This window comes from Colias croceus, chromosome 7 (genome assembly GCF_905220415.1).
Source record: "Colias croceus chromosome 7, ilColCroc2.1".
Taxonomy (NCBI): Eukaryota; Metazoa; Arthropoda; class Insecta; order Lepidoptera; family Pieridae; genus Colias; species Colias croceus.
In genome coordinates this window covers 10,314,392-10,336,879 of record NC_059543.1, presented here as the reverse complement: position 1 = coordinate 10,336,879, position 22,488 = coordinate 10,314,392, and the positions used below count along the sequence as shown (strand labels likewise).

Below are 22,488 nucleotides of genomic sequence, written 5' to 3'. Positions count from 1 at the left end.
CTGGTCATTATTTTTTCTACAGGACACAATTCAAATTCTTGCTCGCTTTATTATGCAGAAGTTTTTTCTTTTCATAACTATTTGGTTACCCTGAAAGTGTGCAACGCCTCTTTGCGCACACATTCATTATCCACAAGTGATAACTGCGTTAAAAACAACCGACTTCAAACTTACACTTGCAACATTTACAAATATGTAAATACAAAAATGCTCATAAAATAAAAACAACTGGGCCTATCCGAATATAATTTTTATGGGACCAATTCGACACCATACCGCATCGAACAAAAAAAGAATCACGTAAATCGGTTCAGAACCATCGGAGTAATCGGTGTACATACATAAAAAAAAACATACCGGCCGAATTGATAACCTCCTCCTTTTTTGAAGTCGGTTAAAAATATATTTACTATTATTCTCTAATCAGTGCCGTGTAAGTAAATCTTATTATTCATATATACCTTTTCGTATAATGTACGTTTAATTATGACTCTAAGTAAGAAATAATAAGGAATGCTTGCGTGCGTAGCTGTAATTCACGCTTCCCCGAGTACCTAATTATTTTAGTTTCAAATTTCACGATTTTCATGATTATAGTGGGCGCGTGTAGTTATTCAATTTTAGGAGATTTTCATACAAAATAGCATGCATGATGTATATTATTATTTCATTCATTATCCTACTTTGAATGACTTTAGCTTTTGCGCTGAAGTTTGGGTACTTAAACTAAATTTATGTTTTGATTATCGTATTCTTTTAATAATAATAGTATAAAATAGTTTACGGTAATCAGCTAGGTAATTTATTAGTACAAGATACCACGGCTAAATTCTGCAATCTTCATGCTCCTGTTTTTTGAAAAAATACAATTTTAAGTTAACGTTAAAGGTGTATGCAATGGATTAGCGATAAGTTGCTTGTTGTTGTTGCTTAAATTACCCGCAAGAATCTGAAATTAATTAATTAATTTGACATCTCTCTGGTACCTACTATTTACTTCTATCCTTACTACTATATTTATTTATTCAATCCTTGGTTAAGATTTATCCGTCCAATAAAGTATTACACGAACATTTTAAAATGTCATCTGTTTTGTAATGGTAGTTTAATACGTTATTCGATAAATAAGTTTTAACCAAGGATTGAAAAATCAGCCCTTAGTCTTTTAATTTCTGTTTCCGATTCTGTTCAGCCAATAGCAAGGCAAAAAGGTCCAAGAGCAGAATAAATAAAATACAATTAGTAACCACAATTATAAACACTTACCTAACACTCAATACATTTATAGAATTCAACTCCAAAAGACGATCGAATTTATTGTATTAAAAAATAGCTTATAACATGCTTGTCATTATTAAATAATTTCATTGTAAATCTCAAGTAATCCATACTAATATTATAAATGCGAAAGTAACTCTGCCTGTCTGTCTGTTACTCAATCACGCCTAAACTACTGAACCAATTTGCATGAAATTTGGTATGGAGATATTTTGATACCCGAGAAAGGACATAGGCTACCTTTTATTGCGAAATATGTACCACGGGCGAAGCCGGGGCGGACCGCTAGTAATTATATAAAAATGAAACCCGTTTCGCGTAGTCATAGCATCACGTGTGAACGGCTGAACCGATTTCGATAATTATTTTTTTATTACATTTCTTGAAGTACGAGGATGGTTCTTATGTAGAGAAAACGTAAATACGGGCGATGCCGGGGCGGACCGCTAGTTTTTAAATACAAATGCGTGCAAGCTACTATTCGAAGCAGGCAAACAAATATTTAATATTAGTATCTGTTCAAATTAATAGATGGCGCTTTAATAAAAACGACTGATTTGGTATAAACGACATCTGTTTATTTTGCAAAGAATACCTAATAAAAAACCACACTATGATGTCTTATATTTTAGCCGTTTGAACTAAAAGTGTCGTATAATTACTCTAGATGTCGCTAATTCAAGTTATTATAAAGTTAATTTAAAACTTGTTTGATTCCGAGATGAATTATTACAAAACTGTCGGTAGATGACATTCGATTCTCATTATTTTTTTGATTGGTTGTATATTTTTTAATTTTTTATTGTTATTAGCTACTAGCGGTCCGCCCCGGCTTCGCCCGTGGTACATTTTTACGTTTTCTCTCCATAAGAAACATCCTAGTACTTCAAGAAATGTAATAAAAAAGAATTAACGAAATCGGTTCAGTTGTTCTCGAGTTATGCGCTTACCAACACATTTTGCGATTCATTTTTATATTATAGAAGATTTGATATACCAGAAAACCGTCTTTGAGCTAGCGCTCCGCTTCAACTCTTCAGCTCTATATCACAGTATTACATACGTAGTATATTATTATTAGTCTGTGGTATTACTGTATTATAAGTTATAACAATATAATATAGATACTGCGTCTATATTCTGTAGAAATTCAAAATTTCAGATCCATTGTTCTGTTATAGTAAGATGTAAATTAATTTATTAACGAAGATATTCCCGCCAAGGCACTTACATATAGATAATTCATAAGTATTGTACAATGTACATTCCTTTACATAATATTATTGTATAACGGATATTTTGCCATTTTATTTCTACGATGTAGGTACTTTCTTTTATTTTCAACTAGCTTCCGCCCACGACTTTGTACGTGCATCCCCGTTTTTCCCCGTTCCCGCAAGAATTTCGGGAAATCCTTTCTTAGCGGAGGCCTACGTCCTAACATCTACCTGCATGCCAAATTTCAGCCCGATACGTCCAGTGGTTTGGGCTGTGCGTTGATAGATCACTATATCAGTCACCTTTGAGTTTTATATACATATTAATATAGATTTAATAACATGAATAAGTAGTTAAGTATTAACTTCGTGTATAATATAACAATACCTTTTTTGACAACAGAACTGAACTTTTTAATGGTGAAATGGGTAAAAGCAAATCAAGTAATACCATAAAACTTGTAAATAATGACAGGGTTATTGACAAAAGTGCTGATGTTGCGCTTGCTTTTGAAGAATTATTCTTCAGTAGTGTCCCTACTACTATTACTAATAGTTTAAATTCGTCTTCAGCACTTGCAGAAACCTTTTTGAGGGACCATGTTGCGGGGTGCAGTACATTATTTGAATTACGACACGTAACTGCTAGTGATATTGTTACTGCCTTTAAGACGCTTAATCTAAAAAATACTTGTGATCTTTGGGGAATGTCCGTAAATTTAGTTAATAATATAATAGAAAATATTGCGAAAAATTTAGCTTTCATATTTAATAAGTGTTGTGACCATGGTACATTTCCTAATTTACTAAAGCTTAGTAAAGTTATACCTCTATTTAAGAAGGGCGATCAAGAAGACTGTAACAATTATAGACCTATCTCTATTTTACCAACATTAAGTAAGGTATTCGAGAAGTTAATATTAAACCAATTGAGTAGTCATTTTGCATCTAATAATTTACTGCACACCAAACAGTTTGGTTTCACAAAGGGGCGCTCAACCACAGATGCTGGAGTTGCACTTCTAACACATATTTATAAAGCATGGGAAAACTCAAAAAATGCTCTGGGGATATTTTGTGACCTCTCCAAGGCATTTGACTGCGTTGAACATTGTACTTTGTTACGTAAACTTAATCACTATGGAATTACAGGAAAAGCCCAGAACCTCATAGCGTCATACCTGCATGATAGGATACAGACTGTAGTTGTCAATGGAGAACGTTCTGGCGGTGCGTCAATTAACATTGGTGTTCCACAGGGGTCCATTTTAGGTCCCTTCTTGTTCTTGGTATATATCAATGATCTTCCCTATTATTTGCAGGATAGGTGTGAAATAGTTCTGTTTGCAGATGATACCTCATTAATTTTTAATGTGAATAGGCATGACCCAAATGTTGACGAAGTGAACAGTGCTCTTTTACACATATCTGAATGGTTTACTGCCAATAATTTATTATTAAATGCCAAAAAAACCACTTGTGTTGAATTTTTACTTCCTAATGTAAAAAAGTTGAACAGAGATATTACCTTGAACGGGGAGGTATTGCATCCTACTGAGTCTACTGTATTTCTAGGGTTAACATTGGATGAGAAACTACAGTGGGGAGCCCATGTCAACACCGCTGCAGGTAAGCTCAGTTCAGCTGCATATGCAGTCCGAAAAATAAGGCATCTCACCGATGAAGATACGGCTAGATCGGTTTATTTCAGCTACTTTCATAGCATTATGTTCTATGGAATTCTACTGTGGGGCAAGGCTGCAGATATAGAAACTATATTTATCTTACAGAAAAGAGCCATTCGCTCTATATATAATTTACGTGCTCGGGACTCACTAAGAGATCATTTTAAGAAGACTGGTATCCTTACTGTACCATCACAGTATATATTTAATAATATTTTGCATGTTCACAAAAACGCCGACTTACACACAAGAGTAGGAGATAGACACGATTATGGCACAAGGAACAGGAATAGAATTGAAATGCCATTTTTCCGATTAGCTAAAGTTAAAAATTCGTTTATGGGTCAAGGTATACGCTTATAAAATAGAATTCCTCATAATATTAGAGAGTTTAGTAGTTCTAAATTTAAAACTTATATAAAAAATGTACTAGTTCAGAGAGCGTACTACGGTATTCAGGAATATATGGACGATAAAGACCCATGGAGGGTTGTCGCGTAAAAACCACAGGACAGTTCTTTGGCATATTATGATATATTATGTATAAGTTAGATATAAGTTACATATTATGTAATATTGACATGTTTTTAAAAGAGCAACTATGGAGTTTCTTGCCGATTCTTCTCCATAGATACTGCTTTCCGAATCGGTGGTAAATGTTAAAAATACTTATGTAATGACGATTCGAAAGTGCTACTAAATAGTAGTCTAATTGAATAAATGAATGTTTGAGTTTGAGTTTGAACCTTTTTCTTTAAAAGTACACATCCCTCAAACAGTCATAAGTTCAAAAAAATTATATAATAGTATAACACGAATTTACATAAATAGTATACAAATTTACATAATATATTTGAGTGGAACTAATCGATAAAACAGCATGAATGACATGCGATTGCTTCGTTTTTATGGCTAATGTTTTATTAATTACATTTTATGGTCTGTTATTTTCGTATGGGATTTGAGTATAGTCATCTAATCGTTTATAATGCAAGTTTAGCCACAGAACATTCAAGACTCGAGCGTTCTATTAACTAATACAATACAAAAGATATTCGCTTAGATATTCGGATAATAAATGAGACCTGAGTTTTTAACAGCTTTTCTCCCCATAGAGGTTCTTTCGATTTTGTTTCAATGCGTAGTCCTTATTTAAATTATCTGTTAATTTTATACAAGACAGTTTAAAATAAATAAGGTGTACGAATCTGTCAATACTTTGTAGACATAAAGTGTGACTGGTTTTCAAATACATATTCTACTTTGTATTTTTCGTGTAAATTATTTTGCAAATTATTTGGTTGTTACGTGAACTAGAGTTCGGCGATCGATCAATAAGAAAAACTGAAAATTCTAGACTCATTTTAAAGGTTTTTTCACTTGGCATTTTTGCGCCTGCGTCTTATCTTAATCGAGATTTTATTTCAAAATGCCAAAATCCAAGCGTAGCAAGTCGAGGGAACTACTGAAAACCGGCGCCTCTCCTCTAATACGGTAAGGCAAATGCTGAGTAGTCCGCACCTTATCACAAATACCGACTAATATTTGAATATATTTATTGTATTTTAAGGTTTAAATTTATTAATGTGTATTTTTCTCTAAAGTGTAATTTATAAGCGAAAAATTGTAGTTAAGTATTTGTGATTAAACGTATTTTCTTTCTTTCTTTCTTTAAATTAATAATCCTAATTTTTGCTTCCCTAAACATTTGAAGGGAACACAATATGATACTTCTCATTGAATAAATTTTTATACGCGTAATAATCGTCTCGGAGGCACTAATTTGGCGATTGAAAATAAACTGTTAATTTAATTTCCATGTAGGTGTCAGTTTTTCCTTTGTACATACCTTTTACCTAGTTAGTACGTTTCATTTACAATAAATTATCGCATCTTACGATTTGTCAAGTAATTTAATGTTATTAGATGTTTAATAAAATCGAAATCCCTTTTCATTGCTTGATAACAAGAACTTAATAAGTTTTATAGTAAAATTTTCTAAGGAAATAATACACTTACGTATATCATGAAATTGAAAATTTAACGATAATATATTATGGTTTAACGATTAATCTCCCTGTGAAGGAATGTGAATAACGATTGTATACTGAAGGAAATTATTACGACTTTGATTAAGTTGCTGTCATATATTTTCTCTTTACAATAAAACGCGTTTTCCAATTATTTCAAACGAGCATAGAGCTAGCAGTTAGAGCAAGAGCATTCTTTGGTATTCAGCGTTGTTCAGTATTAGAGCTAGCGCGCAAGAGCAACTTTGTCTCCGCAACTATTTTGTCTCTCCCATCAACTCTATAGGAAGTTGCGTCGCTAGGTGCGCGCACTTTCTTACTAGCCCATAGCGACAAAAAAGTTGCGGAGACAAAAGTTGCTCTAGCTCTTAGAACACTGCATAATATAATCTTTTCGAACGCACGAAAAACGAAAGAATGCTCTACGCCCTTTAACACTTAAATAATTTGACATAGTGGAGTTAGAATGAGCATTCGGTCGTTTGATGTAAATGCACAGTAAGATTTTTTACGTTTACGTTTTGTTATTTGTACATAATGGATCCCAATGGAATAATGTTTTATGTTCTGCTGTTTGTATGTGTGTCGGTCATATTGCTCTGTACCATTAAGAAATTTCAGAGTACATATGACTGCAGCTACATTTACAAATTACAATTACTTTATTAATAATTAAAAAGTGTTAATATTTAAACAAACAGACTGACTGCACGAACTTCTGTATTTTTATTTTTTGCACTATCACACAAAATCTCGTGTCTGATTCGGATTCACACTTAGCCGGTTTTGTGTTACCATAAATCAAAACTATTTTTAATTATCCTGTACAAACAAAACACGTTTTAACGTTTAATGAAAAACGTGTGTAATATTAAATGGCGAATGCGAAGTCGGAAGATATTGATTTTAACACTTATCGATATTTGTTCAATCGTTTTACATAACCGAGTCCTCAACCTGTCTCTTCTAATGAGAGGTCAAGGCCCTCCCAGCCAAGGCAAGTTCATACATAATCGTATATTTGTATAGCATTAAAATATTTGTTTTAATATACCAACATGAATATTAATTGTTATCGAATACATTATCTGAAGATTTGACGTTCACTAAATACACAACCGAAGCCAGGCGTGACGGCAAAAAGTATATTGATTTATGATTATTATTAATAAAAACCTAACTTTATGAATTATCTTACGTAATATTTAAACGGTTTTTGTGATATTTGAATCATTAGTTATTTCAATATTTATAACACAATTGAAAACGTGAGCGACAAAATACCTATATTGTATTAATTTTCGAAACTTTGGGCATGTTTTTCTTCTCATAGTTATCGGTATAACGGACTGGCAAAGATTTATTATTTAATTTGCATCGGTCAATATTTTTTTCTTCGTGCTAATTACGAGCCCACAATAAATCTTGTAAACGACTATTCGAACGGTGATATAAAAACATAAAAGATGCTAAATTTATCTGTTGTGTAGGTACAATGAGCAAACCCTTCCGCTTTATTAATGTGGGTATATTCATATCTGCGATATTATTTATCTTTAAAATATTAATTCATTAATTTTAAAATTCAATTAAAACAATAAGAATACCTATATGTTGTTTTTTTGTTCTGGTATATTTTATACTATATTTCATGCACACAATATAAAACAAAACTAATAAATTAATAATTTTATTAATCTATAAATATTTTGCTATTCCGTGGAAATAGGTTGATAAAAGGAAGAAATTATCATGGTTTTGAAATTGCAAGGGTCACTTCTTATCAACACAATAAAGCAGCATTCGCGCAAAAAATCTTTATTTGAGTAAATAAAAAAATAAATTAAAATGTAAATATTTATTACAATAAAATATAAATATTCTAAATAACAACATATTACTTAATGCTTATCTAATACTAGAAGGTCACTCACGACAGCAAAGTAATAATTATAGTATAAAACTATCAGACCTTCGAACTATTCAAGGTTCATGTAAATTAAAATTCATATAGAGAAGTCCTAAGCTCCTTGTAAAACCAAGGAATTAATGTTATCTACAAAGTTCCGAAAGTGCGCTCCGCAGCTTCGAATATATCAGTCGAGTAACACAACTGTCACAATTAATTAAAATACTGTTATGAAAATAATGTCTTATGGCTTATGGTTATAGATAGACGGTGCCGACTCTGAGGGATTTCGGCTTTGTGAAGAGATTGGAGGCAGTCTTGAAGATGCTGATCAGGGGCCTGAAGGTGGAGGCCTCTGTTTGGTAGTAGGTCTGTGGCTGTTGGTACTGATACTGATATTCGTTGTTGTACTGGTTGTAGAAGTGATAGTTGAAGGCTGGAGAATCACCAGTGCTGTCGGGGATGACGTTCGAGATGTAGCCGTTGTTGTTATCTGCCACTTGGTAGCTTGACGTCGAAGTGTAACTGGCCGCTGTAAAGATAGATCAAAATTAGTACTGTCAAGTTTATTTATGTCTTCATTTCAACGGGGTTTGAAATAGAAAACAATTTGTTTTGAGGAATCAAATTTATTGAATAAACGTTTTTTATCATTAGCGGATTTATGGACAAATCAATTATAGAGAGCATTCTCGATTAAAATAAGAAACAAGCCTATGATACAACTGAATAATCGTTCTTAAAACTTACAGCATAATCCGGAGTATTTTCTTGATTCAGAGAGTCCGTATTGGGTGCAGGATGGGCGGCCTTTCTCATACGGGTTGGAGCCGAGAACGTTGCCACCGGGTCCGTAGTTGCAGACATACAACTTGGTGTAGCCTCTCACGGGGTCATAGTAGAATGTATATCCACAACCCACGTGCGATGTCTCACCCCATACCAACTAAAATGAATGAAATTTATTAATATTACGAAGAAACTAGAGCTCTACGTTTTAACTTTGTCTGTTACGACTATATTATTTAATGGCTCATCGAGTACAGTTGCGAAGAAACTAGAACGTTACATTTTATCTTTGCCTGTTACGACTATATTATTTCATAGAACGTCAAGTATTTTTTTTCATTTAATATGTAAATAATCACCTGTGAGTAATGACCGGTGCCGTGTCCACCATTGATAGGTTTGAAGCCGTAAATCCTGACTTCGTCGAACCACGCGTTGATTTGCTTCATGAAATCGGGCTGTGAGTCAGAGGGGTCAGACGGCGGGCGTGTAGTCCATGTGGCTGCAAGGTTCTGCCCTACGGGGAAGCGGCCGACGTCACGCTGCGCGGCGCGGTCGTGCGCGGGAGTGCACTGGTCAGCCCAACGTTGCGCCGTCGCTGCTAACTCGTCGTCCCATACCTGTAATACAAACTCTACCGTTATACGCGCTCTACAGATGTTCTTTTTGCATTGAAATTATGTTGACGTGAATGAAATAACGTAGTAGACATTAGTTTTGTTTTTAATAGATATTTTATATTCATATCCTACATAATGTTGTTATGCGATTTTTTGTTGATTTACGTAAGTGCAACTAAGAGCTTACGAATATCAAGTTTATAATATCAGTACAACATAATAATGTATACGAATGATATATTTAAAACATATTTTTATCTATATTCTATTTTAATTGCAGACCCGTGCCGTGCCGTGCCGCCCGTGCCGTGTTTAAATACAGTCACGTGCTAAACATGTGCGCTTATTAACTTGTTTGAGAAACGGACGGACAATTTTAATATTATTAAAGTAAAAATCGTAAAAAACCAAATGGTCTCCACGTGAGCGAGATGACGAGAACAACTCGTAAAGGCCATTTCATTTTCACATTATGAATAAATTGGGATTTTATGTTGATTTTTTATAAAATGTAAACCTTTATCGATGTACGATTTACTACCTGTATCTGTCATGCCGTTTTGTCCGACATTTAATGCCATTACAATTCTTTGTGCTTAATTTATTCGTGATAACTAGCATAAACTTCACACACTTCTCCATTTATATTTATTTCCATCTATCTTAAACGATCATACAAAAACTTTGTTGCTATATCGTATAATACTACCTACTCAATAGAATACGACTTTATTTTTATTTTTCACCTAATTTATCACATGTCCAGAAAAGATCATTGCAATCAGTAAAATTTATGAATATTCAATAACATTTATCTAGTATTAAAATGCATACAGATATAAAACGATGAATCAATAAGTGGTCCTTCCTGCTGCTGATATTTTGACCAGTAAAAGGCAATTATAAGTTAATAATACTGTACGAGTATCGGTCCATAAAAGGCACCGTTGAAAATTATACGTGAAGCAGACTTGATGCAGTGTAATGTGGACAGTTCAGAGAGAATAAGAAATGAATAAATACGTACCATTTCCATCATATTGGCAGCTGGGGGCTGGCTTGACACTTGTCCAAGAGCAACGGATTGCCGGAGACGATTATGTGCATCTACTATGGCTTGCTTCTCGTACGATGTCAGCCCACCCGTTCCTAATGAATACACAGTGTCTTAAGTAAATCTATCTTAATCAAATAATACATTCCTAGAAATGGACAAACTGATCATATTGTTCGACTACCAAGCTCTATGACTTGACAAACCTACGGATTTTAATTCTGATTTATTAAACCGGTGCGTATTATATTCGATATCATTATACAGGTGTCTGTATCCATAAAATTTTACGATCTCGATCCGTACAAGTATGCAAATAGAGGCGTCTTTTTAGGTAAAATTCATTTGTGGAATCTAGACTGGGTGGCGACGATAAAATTTATAACACCCTCGACGCTAAATTGTCCTTTTGATACTTATGTAACATTTATCATGTGCGTATAATATCGCCCATATTAAATAGTATTTCGAAATTATTAAATAATAATTGTAGTGTTCAATACAATAAAATATTGAAATTTACAATAAAATATCATCAGTAGCAATGGCAATGGATTGTAAAATTTCAAATCGTAGAGTATAGATTTGGTGGTCTTGCGATGAAATAAATTAAAAAAGAATTTATTAATTTAATTGACAATTAACTTTAATCTCATGAGTTGCATATTTTTATTAATTTATTTAAATAAAAAAAGGACAAAAATAGATTTAAAAAGGATAAGGGACGTGAATAGATTTAATTTATATTTATATTTTTTTAATTACTAGGATAATATTTTTCAGCACTTACTTAACATTTGTTTCCCAGCTCCACACGCCTCTGTTGCTGCGAGGAGGCTTCCCAAAACAAACAACACTAGGGTAATCATTTTGTTTTCAATAATTGTCTATTCACAACACTTAACTGAAGTTCACGTATGTTGAGATTCGTAACAAAAGTGTCTCACTTATATTTACGAAACGTCAAACTAGATAATTCGCCGGTGATCCGCTGCACAAGCGTGCCGCGCGCTCTCCGGTCTTTTGGTAATCTGTGCGGGTGTCTATCAGCCGCTTGCTTAAGTACCCGTCGCCGTGTTACCATGGAGACGCCGCGACGCCACCGTCGACTGTCGGTCAAACCGCACTCGCAGCCCCGATTGTCAATACATCGCCGATCCACTGCGGCTGCGGCTCTATACTGTTTACTATTCAAACTTTTTTTAACATTACATCAATATGTGATCTATGCATCCCTTAAATCACTTCCTTATCCCTTAACTGGTTATTGCATCAAAACAGGTACAGTAGCTTCGAGTACCGATCGCGTAGTGTCTTCGCTTATGTGATGAAGAAAGGTTAAACGAACGTCGCCTGACCGCTTTTTATCTGCAGTAATAATTTAAAACTCATTATGCTGCACCCGCTCGTTGTCAATGAAATCGAGTTCTTGTGATGTGTCTGAGCCAAAGGTGGAAAATTATGTTGACAGATATTGGTCGGAACGGAAGTGGTCTTTAGGCGAAATTATAGGCACCTAAAAACAAGGAAAGAATAATGTATACACAACCTTACTGTGTCAAAGGCTACTTCGTTTTATGGCTTGTGCAGTGCATCCAATGAAATATTGTATACCAACGTAAATGCTTATGTTTCCTTGAAATAAAAGAACAATATGTGAATTGTAAGGCTACTTAAACAAATGTAAATGGTGAAACATAAATATATTATGTATGTAACATAATAGGTTCTGTGTTAAATTAAATATACGTTAATAGCTCTACATGGAACTGTGAAATTATTCTGAGTAGCGATGTTCAACGGTATTCGCGACAAAAATTATGTTATTTTGCGGCACATTAACAACACAAATAAAATTTTCAGGCAAAAGGGAGACTACAAGAATCTAGGATTTCTTAAAGCATCCGAAGTAATTGCGATAAATTCTCCATAAACATATACGTTATATTCCTGAGGAAAACGAAGCTCGATTAGTGTGGATTTTTTACGTAAAAATATCACAATTACGTGGCTAGAGACACACGGAGACATCTTGTCTGTATCCAACCGATCCGGTTTACCACCTGATATGAGTTTTTACTTGTATTTCGATAATTTGCATATTAATATATTTTATTTCACAAAATTCGTAAGAGATTTATCAGAACGATTTCAATTTCGTTGTATATTGCGCTTGTATGTGGCCTCATTTAAAGGTTAGGTTTTTTTATTTCATGTATTAATCTAAATTGCAAGTCGACCCGAAATATAGTGTTGGATGAAAAATTACGATAAAATTATCTCTATTCAGAGGAATCCTTAAAATAAAACAGGTAAGTAGGCTTATCGTCTATATTTATCTGAGATTGACCATTCCATTAAATCATCTGCCAGACAGTGTAACTAATAAATTATTGATTCTCATCGCTATACTTTTTATTTTCATATCTACTAGGAGATCGAAGATCGTACCATCAACTATACTTACATTGAAATCTCGCATACTGAAGCTTAATTAACTGCATATTGGCTTTCTATTTTTAAACAGATCCCTCACTAGTAATCCTGGTTGCAAGCATTCCGGTTTTATCGCATACTTTCTACAAAGGATTTATATCTCTTCAAATAATCCTACCGCAATTGCTGTTTTCTATATGTACCTACTTAATTACTTATGCTTTCCTAGTGGAATTATATTGTGTTATCGTGTGCCTACTTTCTTCTTTTTCTTTTAACTAATAATCTATTTCTGTTGTGATTGATAGCTTTCAATAAAGCACCTATGCTTTGGCCTACCCAGAACCAAATAAATGGAAATTTTTCAATATAGAAACATTAAAAACAACTCTTTTTGGATTATTTAATACATAACATTGAGATTTAAAAGCTAAACGTCGATATCCAGTTACATCATTACGACCCTGCCTACAAATAATTTGTAGCTAATTATTATAAGCCTCCGAAGTCAAATTCAACATAAGATAAGCAATAATATAATGTTAATGTCTCTTAATTTTATATACTTGTAGTAATATTTACAATTCGTGAGTAATGTTTGCCATGTAAGTATATCATCACTTCCGAGGCCATACGCAGTCGTGATAATCTCCATTTAACGTCTCATAATAGGTTAGATCTTAAAAAAATGTTGATAATTGGATTCCTGTAGTACCATTAACTTCACGTGTTCCCGCTGGAAAGTCGCAGCCTTGACTTTTACACGAAGCATTGTCCTATTATATCTTTAAATGATCCATTAGGTCGAATGTGTTGAATCGATGAATAAAAATTGTATAATTTAAAGAAAATGTTAAATGTCGAGGTGAAATCAGATTTGCAAGGAAAATAATTAACGTAATTAATAACAAGCGTGAGCATTAAAGTTATCTGATGAGATGAACATAACAATAATATTATTGTAAGCTCGATTACTGGCAGACAAAGCGGCGCGTCGACTTTATATTGGCTCAGAGATATACTTAAATAATATCCACATAATTGAGTATTTCTTTGTGCTTGCACATGATTGTCGATAACTTTCAATGTCAAAACAGGTTGATATACGGTTTGGATTCAAGGCATAATGATGGATTAACGCGTTAAATGAATTGAAATAAGTTGGAGATTATTCTGTAGATGATGAGCTAATAATATTTATTTAAATTAGTACTTCTGGTTTATGTGAACGGCTGAACGTATGCAACGTGTTGTTAGTTTGAGATTTATGACCAATAATATAAATGTTATGTGTAGATCGTAGAGAACACGTAGAGCATTGAGTGACTATGGTTGTTAAGGCACATTTTCTGAATTATTTTCTTTCAAGTCAATGTTTTGCCGTATAACTGGTCCTAATAATACAATGTCCCTAAGGCGTACCAGTTCTATACTAAAACAAGCGAGAGTGACCAATAAAAGAGTTTATTATCAATCGACGATAAAATAAAAGCTGGATCAAATTTCTTAAAAATCACAAAGTTGTTATTTATATCGTTTTATCGTGTTTTTTTCGTTAATCGTTTGTCGCTAGGGACATTGAATTCAACGTATCAATTTGAATATTCTTGGTCAATGTCATTTAAGATCGAGTAGGTAGTTAGGTAATATTTGTACTCGCAGTCCCGATATTTACCCGAGAAAAACACGTTACATCCTGCTAACATCAAATATAAATAATAAAAAGATTTCTATTGGCGTACGTTTTGTGTTTGCATTTTTTTAATCGTCGCGACTGTCACCGGTTCTACAAGTGTGAACTCTTGACCCTAGATTTCTAGAATATTTTGATATTTTGTTATAAACACAAATGAAAGCGACCAGTGGCCTTTTTTTAATGTGAGCTTATTTAGATCCCTTCGGAAAATAGTATCTTGGGTATGTAGATAGTGTACATGATTTGTGTTAACGAGTACGTACTCGTTATTTACGTACTGAATTGTTTTTATGTTAGATGGAACAGTATTTCAGAAGATAAACGAATATCTTAATGTGGTTGGTCACGTATATTTTGTTCTAACAAAGCATAAATTAAATCATTCATTAACATAGACTTTTAATTACTTATGTTTTAATGAGGGGGTTTTTAAGACCAGCATTCATGTAAATATTTGTTCGGCAACAAAGTTGAATTAATATGTTGAGGAGTTGTCAAGATGTTGCTAACAACAATGAGTTTTGCAACTTGATAACTCACTTTTTAATATTGCTGCCAAAGAAGCGTCAACATGTAAATCCATACTAATATTATAAATGCGAAAGTAACTCTGTCTGTCTGTCTGTCTGTTACTCAATCACGCCTTAACTACTGAACCAATTTGCATGAAATTTGGTATAGAGATATTTTGATACCCGAGAAAGGACATAGGATAGGTTTTATCCCGGAAATCCTACGGGAACGGGAACTATGCGGGTTTTTCTTTGACTGCGCGGGCGATGCCGCGGGTGGAAAGCTAGTATTATATATTCATATGTCAACTGTGCTATATATTCATATAGCACAGTTGACAGTGTATCTGTATATTGTGTATAGTTTCCAATAGCATTGTTGATGATGCTCAACGTGTGCTCAATAGATTGTTACCATGAATGAAGGCTTTAAACAAACACCATGAATTATGTAGAGTTAAAAAAATTATATTGTACTTAATTTAAAAATAAAAATTATTATGATCACGTGTCAGCCTGCTATTTAGTGACGGTCTTGTGACGATATAACATTCAGATTAATATCGTAAGGATCTGCGAAAAAAGTTTGTGTTTACATTAAAAGTTAAAACGTACAAAGTCTTCATATCGAGATAAAAAAGAGTGTGTGTACTTATGTACCCGCGTTAAAAGTTAGACTTCTTTGGCGTATGGAAAAATAAACTAGAATATACAACTTGAACATAGTTATAAATTTTCATACCACCTACAACTAACTTCATGCTGTTAAATTAAGGTGTCGGTGTGCGCGCGCATCGTAAAAATTCACTATCATCATTTTTCTCCATCGCGCCAAAAGAAGTATAACTTCAAAAACGTAAGGTAAGTATCATCAGAATAATCCAGCTGCTGAATCTCTATAATATTAAAAGTTATGTTTAGTTTATTTTTTTGCACCTATGCTATTTTTATCAAAATACAAACAAAATTAATTGTGAAACGAATTTGACCGTGAGATACGCAAGACGAATTTACTTAATAATTACTCACGATCGAATTTTTTGTCATTTTACCGGTAATTTTGACTGAAAAATAAATATTAAACAATTAAAAATCACAATAACATTGATAACCCTTCTTATTCGTAGTCCATAATGCGATAATTGGGAAAGTCCACGTCCATAATAATATTGAATTTAATTGTCTGGAATATACTGAATTTCTGAGAATGCCCTCTATCAATTATAATTATCATCTATTTGTGTAATGTGAAATTCCCCTACACTCTATCAAAACAGGATGATATGCGTACTAAATATAAATATGGAATTTCTTTTGCGTATCACGTAGGTACGCAATATCAAATTAAAAATTTTAAAAAAAATATTTTAATTTTAAACTCTATAATGAAGCCATTAATAACTAATTAGGAACTATCGTCCTTCTGATTTTAATTATTTTTAGTAAGTTATGGTTTATTCGGTTTAAAGCTCATTTCTCATTGTGAGTTAAGAATCGCCGATCCGGATAGAGAAAAAGAATTTGAGAATCTATACTAATATTATAAAGCTGAAGAGTTTGTTTGTTTGTTTGAACGCGCTAATCTCTGGAACTACTGTTCCGATTTGAAAAATTCTTTCAGTGTTAGATAGCCCATTTATCAAGAAGGGCTATAAGGCTATAGATTATCTCGCTAAGACGAACAATAGCGGAAACCTGCGGGTAAAACCGCGGAGCACAGCTAGTATTACGATAAGTTTGCCGTCATAGGTAGTAGTGTTTAAATATTATAAAATTGTTTAAATAAAAAATAATATTCATCTTGGCTTCTTTAAACCTACAATTCCTTTCCTGGTATAAAATCAAATACAGGTCAAATTGAGTTTCATGTTTCGTTACTTTCAAAATCTAAACGTCTTTATTTATTTAAACTTGTAAAATTTTTGAAAAGTCATTTTATTAAACTAGCATCAATTGAGAATGTCCGTTAAGAAGAATCGTCAAGAATTTGATAAATATTTGCACGCAATTAAAACCTGCCATTGAATATGTCAACCCATGGCCCTTAAGTACATGAAACATAAATACTTAGGAGTGATTTCATCCGTAATCGTGGTTTAAATACGTGAAGTGTAAGCGGAAGACGCGAAGTCATTTTCTGGTTAAAGCATGTAGGTCAGACTAACGTCTGCTTGTAACAAATTACGAGTTTAAGTGCAAATGATGCGTTGCATGGTGATTCATTAAGATACATTGCATACTCCGTGGAATTAATTCCTTTTTTATGTCATAGTGGTCAACTTGTTAAACGAGCACGTTTTGGCACGAATTGGGCCAGCTCGCACCGGGGAAGGTACGAATTCACCACATAAAATCGGCGTGAAATAGAAGGATGCGTATAGGATGCTTCACACCATGAGCGGTTCAGCCGGAGGCCTAATAAGCCATATCCTTTTTCTTTACTTTTCCCAGTCCATTATTTTTTTGTGCTTCGTGAATCCTTCCTTTATCCCATACCCTATAAATTCGGCAATCGGAGTCAGTGCATGGATGAAATAATACACAAACAATTAATTTATAATTCAACTAGATTTCCGCCCGCGGCTTCGCCCGCGTTTGCAAAGGAAAACCCGCATAGTTCCCGTTCCCGTGGGATTTCCGGGATAAAAACTATCTTATGTGTTAATCCAAGTTACCCTCTATATGTGTGCTAAATTTCATTGTAATCGGTTCAGTAGTTTTTACGTGAAAGATAATTTCGCATTTATAATATTAGTAGGATCTGAGACAGTCAAAAACTTTATTTTAATTATTTTATGCATATTAATGAAACCATATTCATTTTGTAGTACAACGTAGGTAAAAAATTGATTAAAAAATAAAAAGAGTATGTAAGATAAAATGAACACCTGCTTCGGATACGTTTAAAATATAATAAAATGTCCAAATGGAACCTACATTGCATCTTGACCCAACTTTGTCATTGAGAATTTATAACCCTTTTTCATGTACCTAAGTATTAAATTTTCCACTATAGAATTTTTGTTGATGATACACATAAAAATTATAAGTATTTATAATCCGATTAAAAATATTAATTAGATAGTATTTTTAAGTACACGAATTTAACATTTAAAATGATTTGTGAAAAATGATGGAAAATATTGAAATACAATAATGTACCGAGCTTTAATAACGATTTTAAAACGTAACGGTAGAGTAAGTAACATACAAGTAATTTTTCAAGAAAGCAACCCCATAAATAATGCTAATGTGTGAAATTCATTCAACTGCTCGTGTTATGTCTGAAACTCGATAATCTCAAGACCCCCAATGACGAAGCAACAACCCATATTGAGTTTCGCATCATTATTTAAAAGCTCACGTGTCTTGAATGAGGTTGTAAAAAAACGATTCTCCGAATGAAAATTTTATTATACAAATTAAAATACATTTATAAACACATTTTTCCTGTTTGATATAGATCGCCTCTCGCTTTGAATTAACCTACGCGAGAAAATTAATTAGAACGTATTAATTCTATTTTATAATCTATTATTTATTTTATTTTATCTCAAACCTTTACGGTTTTTATCAACGACTACTGAATGTTTAATGGAAAATATTTATCTAATTGGGAGTATGAAACACCACAAATAAGATATTTCTTTTTCCGAGAAACACAAGAACAAAATTAATGAAGTGTCCAATTTAATAGTTGAGCATCAATCGTGCCTTTGGTTTTGATAAGGATTATAAATAAAGTATTTTTGACCTCGATTTTGAGACAGACTGGCGACAGCTTGTTGTTAATATTTACGCGTCGTAAAAACAATCAACAAATAATATATCAAAATATTTTTTAAATTGATATGTGAAAGTGTCAAATATGTTAATGAAATAATATAGAATGAAGTAATTGTATTTAATTATTTGTTAATCATTTGTAAATGTCACAACATCTTGGATGACAAAAATGTAAACAGATTTACCGTAAGCTCATTAATGGAGACAGGCTGTGTAAAATTGTATAACACTTCGATCAATATTCATAGCAAAAGAGGTAAATTAAGTTTTGCCGAAACAAAAGTCGAGCATGAAATGAAATTTATAGTTCTGTTTACATTACATAAAAAAATATAAATTTAATTAATGACAAGGAAAAAAGAGAAGTCCTACCATTTCAAGTGACAGTAAAGCTTTTTATCTAATTTTAATGGTAGCCTTAATTATATGCTACCTTGGTAATATAAACATAAGATGACTGCTTCGATTAAAACAAATATCGTACAAGATAAGGGGCATTTGAATAGTTTGCTCTCCTTTAGTTATCTCTATTAAATAGTATAGATAACTGCAATTGCCTTAAACCTTGTCAACTTTCTCTGACTGTTCCAAATATTTAATACATATTGTTTTTATTTTGAGTCATATTGAAAGTTAGAAATCAAAAGTGTCATTCAAATAACATGTCACATGTATTATATTATGTTATTACCACCGTACTTAGTTCTTAGAAGAACTTTCGTTACCTTAAAGTAATGGTTATATTTTTGAAAGATGAAAGTAAAGCCTTTCTATCTCTAGCATAGTTTGGCTCGTGAGTCAATATTGCATTTCATTAGTCTTATTTTAATGTAACGGTGTATTAAATATATTTTAGCTAGGCGCTATTAAATTAATATATTGTTTTCGTTCAATATTTGGATGTCATTTGTTTTCCGCTACGTTTAGTGACTCATACATTTCTTGTGGAAGAATATTTTGAAGTTAGTTAATGCTTATGTTAATTTTTAGTGATTCATTTTATTATGGGTGTGATTTTATGGCTCGTTCTTACTAGCAGAGAGTGGTAAATTAGTGTTGATGATATAAGATTTTGAAGAGAAAAATTTCAGGGTTATCATATATTTATCTTCGTTGCAATCTTCAAAAATATGAAAATTCGCCTTAATATTGATAATGTTACAAATATGAAATTAAATATTGTAGTTAAACAACAAATCTTATTGACAGTAATTCAATTTTCTCTAACGGCTTTATGGTACATAAGATTAAAACAAACAAACTTTTGTTACTGTCTAATAATGTATTTTAACAATGGTGTTTGTGTTTTTTTAATGTATCCGCGTTTAAACAAAACAATCTAATAAATTAATAGATATATTTTCAGTTTTCATTTTACAATACACGTGTACCTAAATGTAAGTATATATACTTTGTAGATGATTGTCATCTGTATTGTACTCAGCAATAAAAACAATAGAAATATACAAATTGAATAATAGCATAATATTATAGTTACTTCAACAATCAGGTTTCGTAATAAAATTAATGCACGCATGCTCATTTTTATCACCCAAAAAGCATTTCTTCTGTAATATTATTGTCCAGAATGCAATAATACCGTTACATAGTCCAATAATCGTATTTCAATTAAGTGTATGGAACCTAAATATCAAAGCCTAATGAGTCATTTCGGTGCAAAATGAAATGCGGTCATCGACCGCTTACCGCAAACTTTCCTTTGGGAATTGGTCATAATAATTGCAATTATTTCGTTACTTTTCCTTATTGCGTCTTACTCATCCAGTTTACTATAACTTTCTTTATTTTAAAGAAATATGTAAATGAATTGTTATCTTTCGCGTATTTCCACAAAATAGGCGGATGTAATTATGATGTGATAGTAATTTCTAAAATTATGTTAGGTAATTTTTTTTATTTAAATTTAAAACTTCTAAACTGATTAAATGAATAGGGAACTTGAAGATCCCTTTTGAGTAACAAAATTAGCTATTGTTTTTATCCGTTTAATAATTCGTGACGACACTACAAGCGATAAGTGCTCAATAAAATCAATGCTTAGTATAATATAGTATAGTAGTAAGTAGTAATATAGGTAGTTAATACTAAGTATTTTAAGTTTTATGGACCGTTATGTTAAAGCTTAAAAGCAATTTTTTTTTATTTTATTTAAGTCGTCGCATCTCGCGAATCTTCTTCCTTGAACACTATCAAGCATAGTAGAGTAGGTAGGTACCTAGTAATTTTTTAAACAAAAATTAACCCAAAGTGGTTTAATATTGTTTGATGTTTAATATTACTGGTGACAATTTTTTTTAAAAGAATATTTATAATTTTTTTCCTGTAGGTATCTAAGTATTAAAAATTACCATGATCTTGACAAAATTAATTTTACACGCTTTTCTTAAGAATTTATTTAGTTCATTATCGGAATCCTGAATGTTATTATGTGCAACGAATTGTTTATCTTAATTATTATAATAGCGAATTATTTCAAAGAAAAAATGACGACAAATCTTGCACGAACTTCACGAAGTTTCTTAATATTAGATATATATTACAGTAATACTCACACGGAAAAATAAGTGTATTATAAAGAACGAAAGAAAGTATTGTCACAAAAATATCACAACACACCGATACTGAAATATTTTAAGGGAACAATCCGCAGGCTGCCTCACACTACAGCTTATAGACTCGGTTTGAGCTAATAAGTCGATCAATAAAAAATAAATATGCAGGTGATTTCATGATGCAAGCAGAAATGCTAAAGTACGAACTGCATCTTCAAACTGACGTTTTTACGAGACACCCCATGTATCAGGAGTTAACAATTAACTTATCGGAAAGCCTTTTATATGCAAAAACGATAAAATAAAACAATTGATTTGTATTTATTAAAAGCTTACCTCGTACACGTTTACATTGATAACATTTGAAATTAAAACACGTCTCTGAATAACAACATGGGTTAATTAACTAATTAAAATTTATATGTAATGATTTTATTGAAGTGACAGCTCGCTAAATATTCAAATTATGTAACGGAACGTAACCACGATAAAGGGGTTTGCACTTTGTTTTTAGGCGCAATCTGCCGTGTTTTCCGTGAAATTTCAAGCAGGAAACTTATTTAAGATAATTCAAAGGGACATAACACCATTATGGTAAGAAACTAAAAGCAAATTGAACATCAGAACCGCCATTACATTAAATATTCACAAAGTGCCGTTTAAATTTGTTAATAAAAGTCATGCGCAAACATTTTATTTGAAATCGTCCAGGTTTGTCGCCACTGGTTTTTGTTTGCGCTTTGCCTACGGCAATAAAAACAGTGTAATATACGTTAACCTTGTAACGTATCATCTTAAATTATTTATCCTTATTTTATCGAGTAACCTTAAATAATATTGCATCTAAGTAATATACTTGCAATAATATTGATCGTAATCATGTTTTTATAGCATGCCTATTTC

At 32.4% G+C, this 22,488-nt stretch overlaps 1 protein-coding gene across 1 annotated transcript; it reads right to left on the bottom strand.

Annotated features, from left to right (window-relative positions):
• Positions 1 to 8,053: 8,053 nt before the first annotated feature.
• LOC123692966 (venom allergen 5-like) lies at positions 8,054 to 21,703 on the bottom strand. Its single transcript, XM_045637818.1, has 6 exons — positions 21,586 to 21,703; positions 11,373 to 12,098; positions 10,556 to 10,677; positions 9,268 to 9,528; positions 8,870 to 9,065; positions 8,054 to 8,651 (listed from the first exon to the last, which is right to left on the bottom strand). Exons 2-6 carry the CDS (start codon positions 11,449 to 11,451, stop codon positions 8,377 to 8,379), a joined length of 933 nt encoding a protein of 310 aa, XP_045493774.1. The 5' UTR covers positions 11,452 to 12,098; positions 21,586 to 21,703; the 3' UTR covers positions 8,054 to 8,376.
• Between the last annotated feature and the right edge of the window lie 785 nt (positions 21,704 to 22,488).

Excerpts from the sequence above, each read along its gene's own strand:
- LOC123692966 (XM_045637818.1), bottom strand. The coding sequence starts at position 11,451 with ATGATTACCCTAGTGTTGTTTGTTTTGGGAAGCCTCCTCGCAGCAACA. Across the intron at positions 10,678-11,372 it reads AGCTGGGAAACAAATGTTAA|GAACGGGTGGGCTGACATCG; the intron begins GTAAGTGCTGAA and ends TGTATTCATTAG. Across the intron at positions 9,529-10,555 it reads CTGCCAATATGATGGAAATG|GTATGGGACGACGAGTTAGC; the intron begins GTACGTATTTAT and ends TTTGTATTACAG.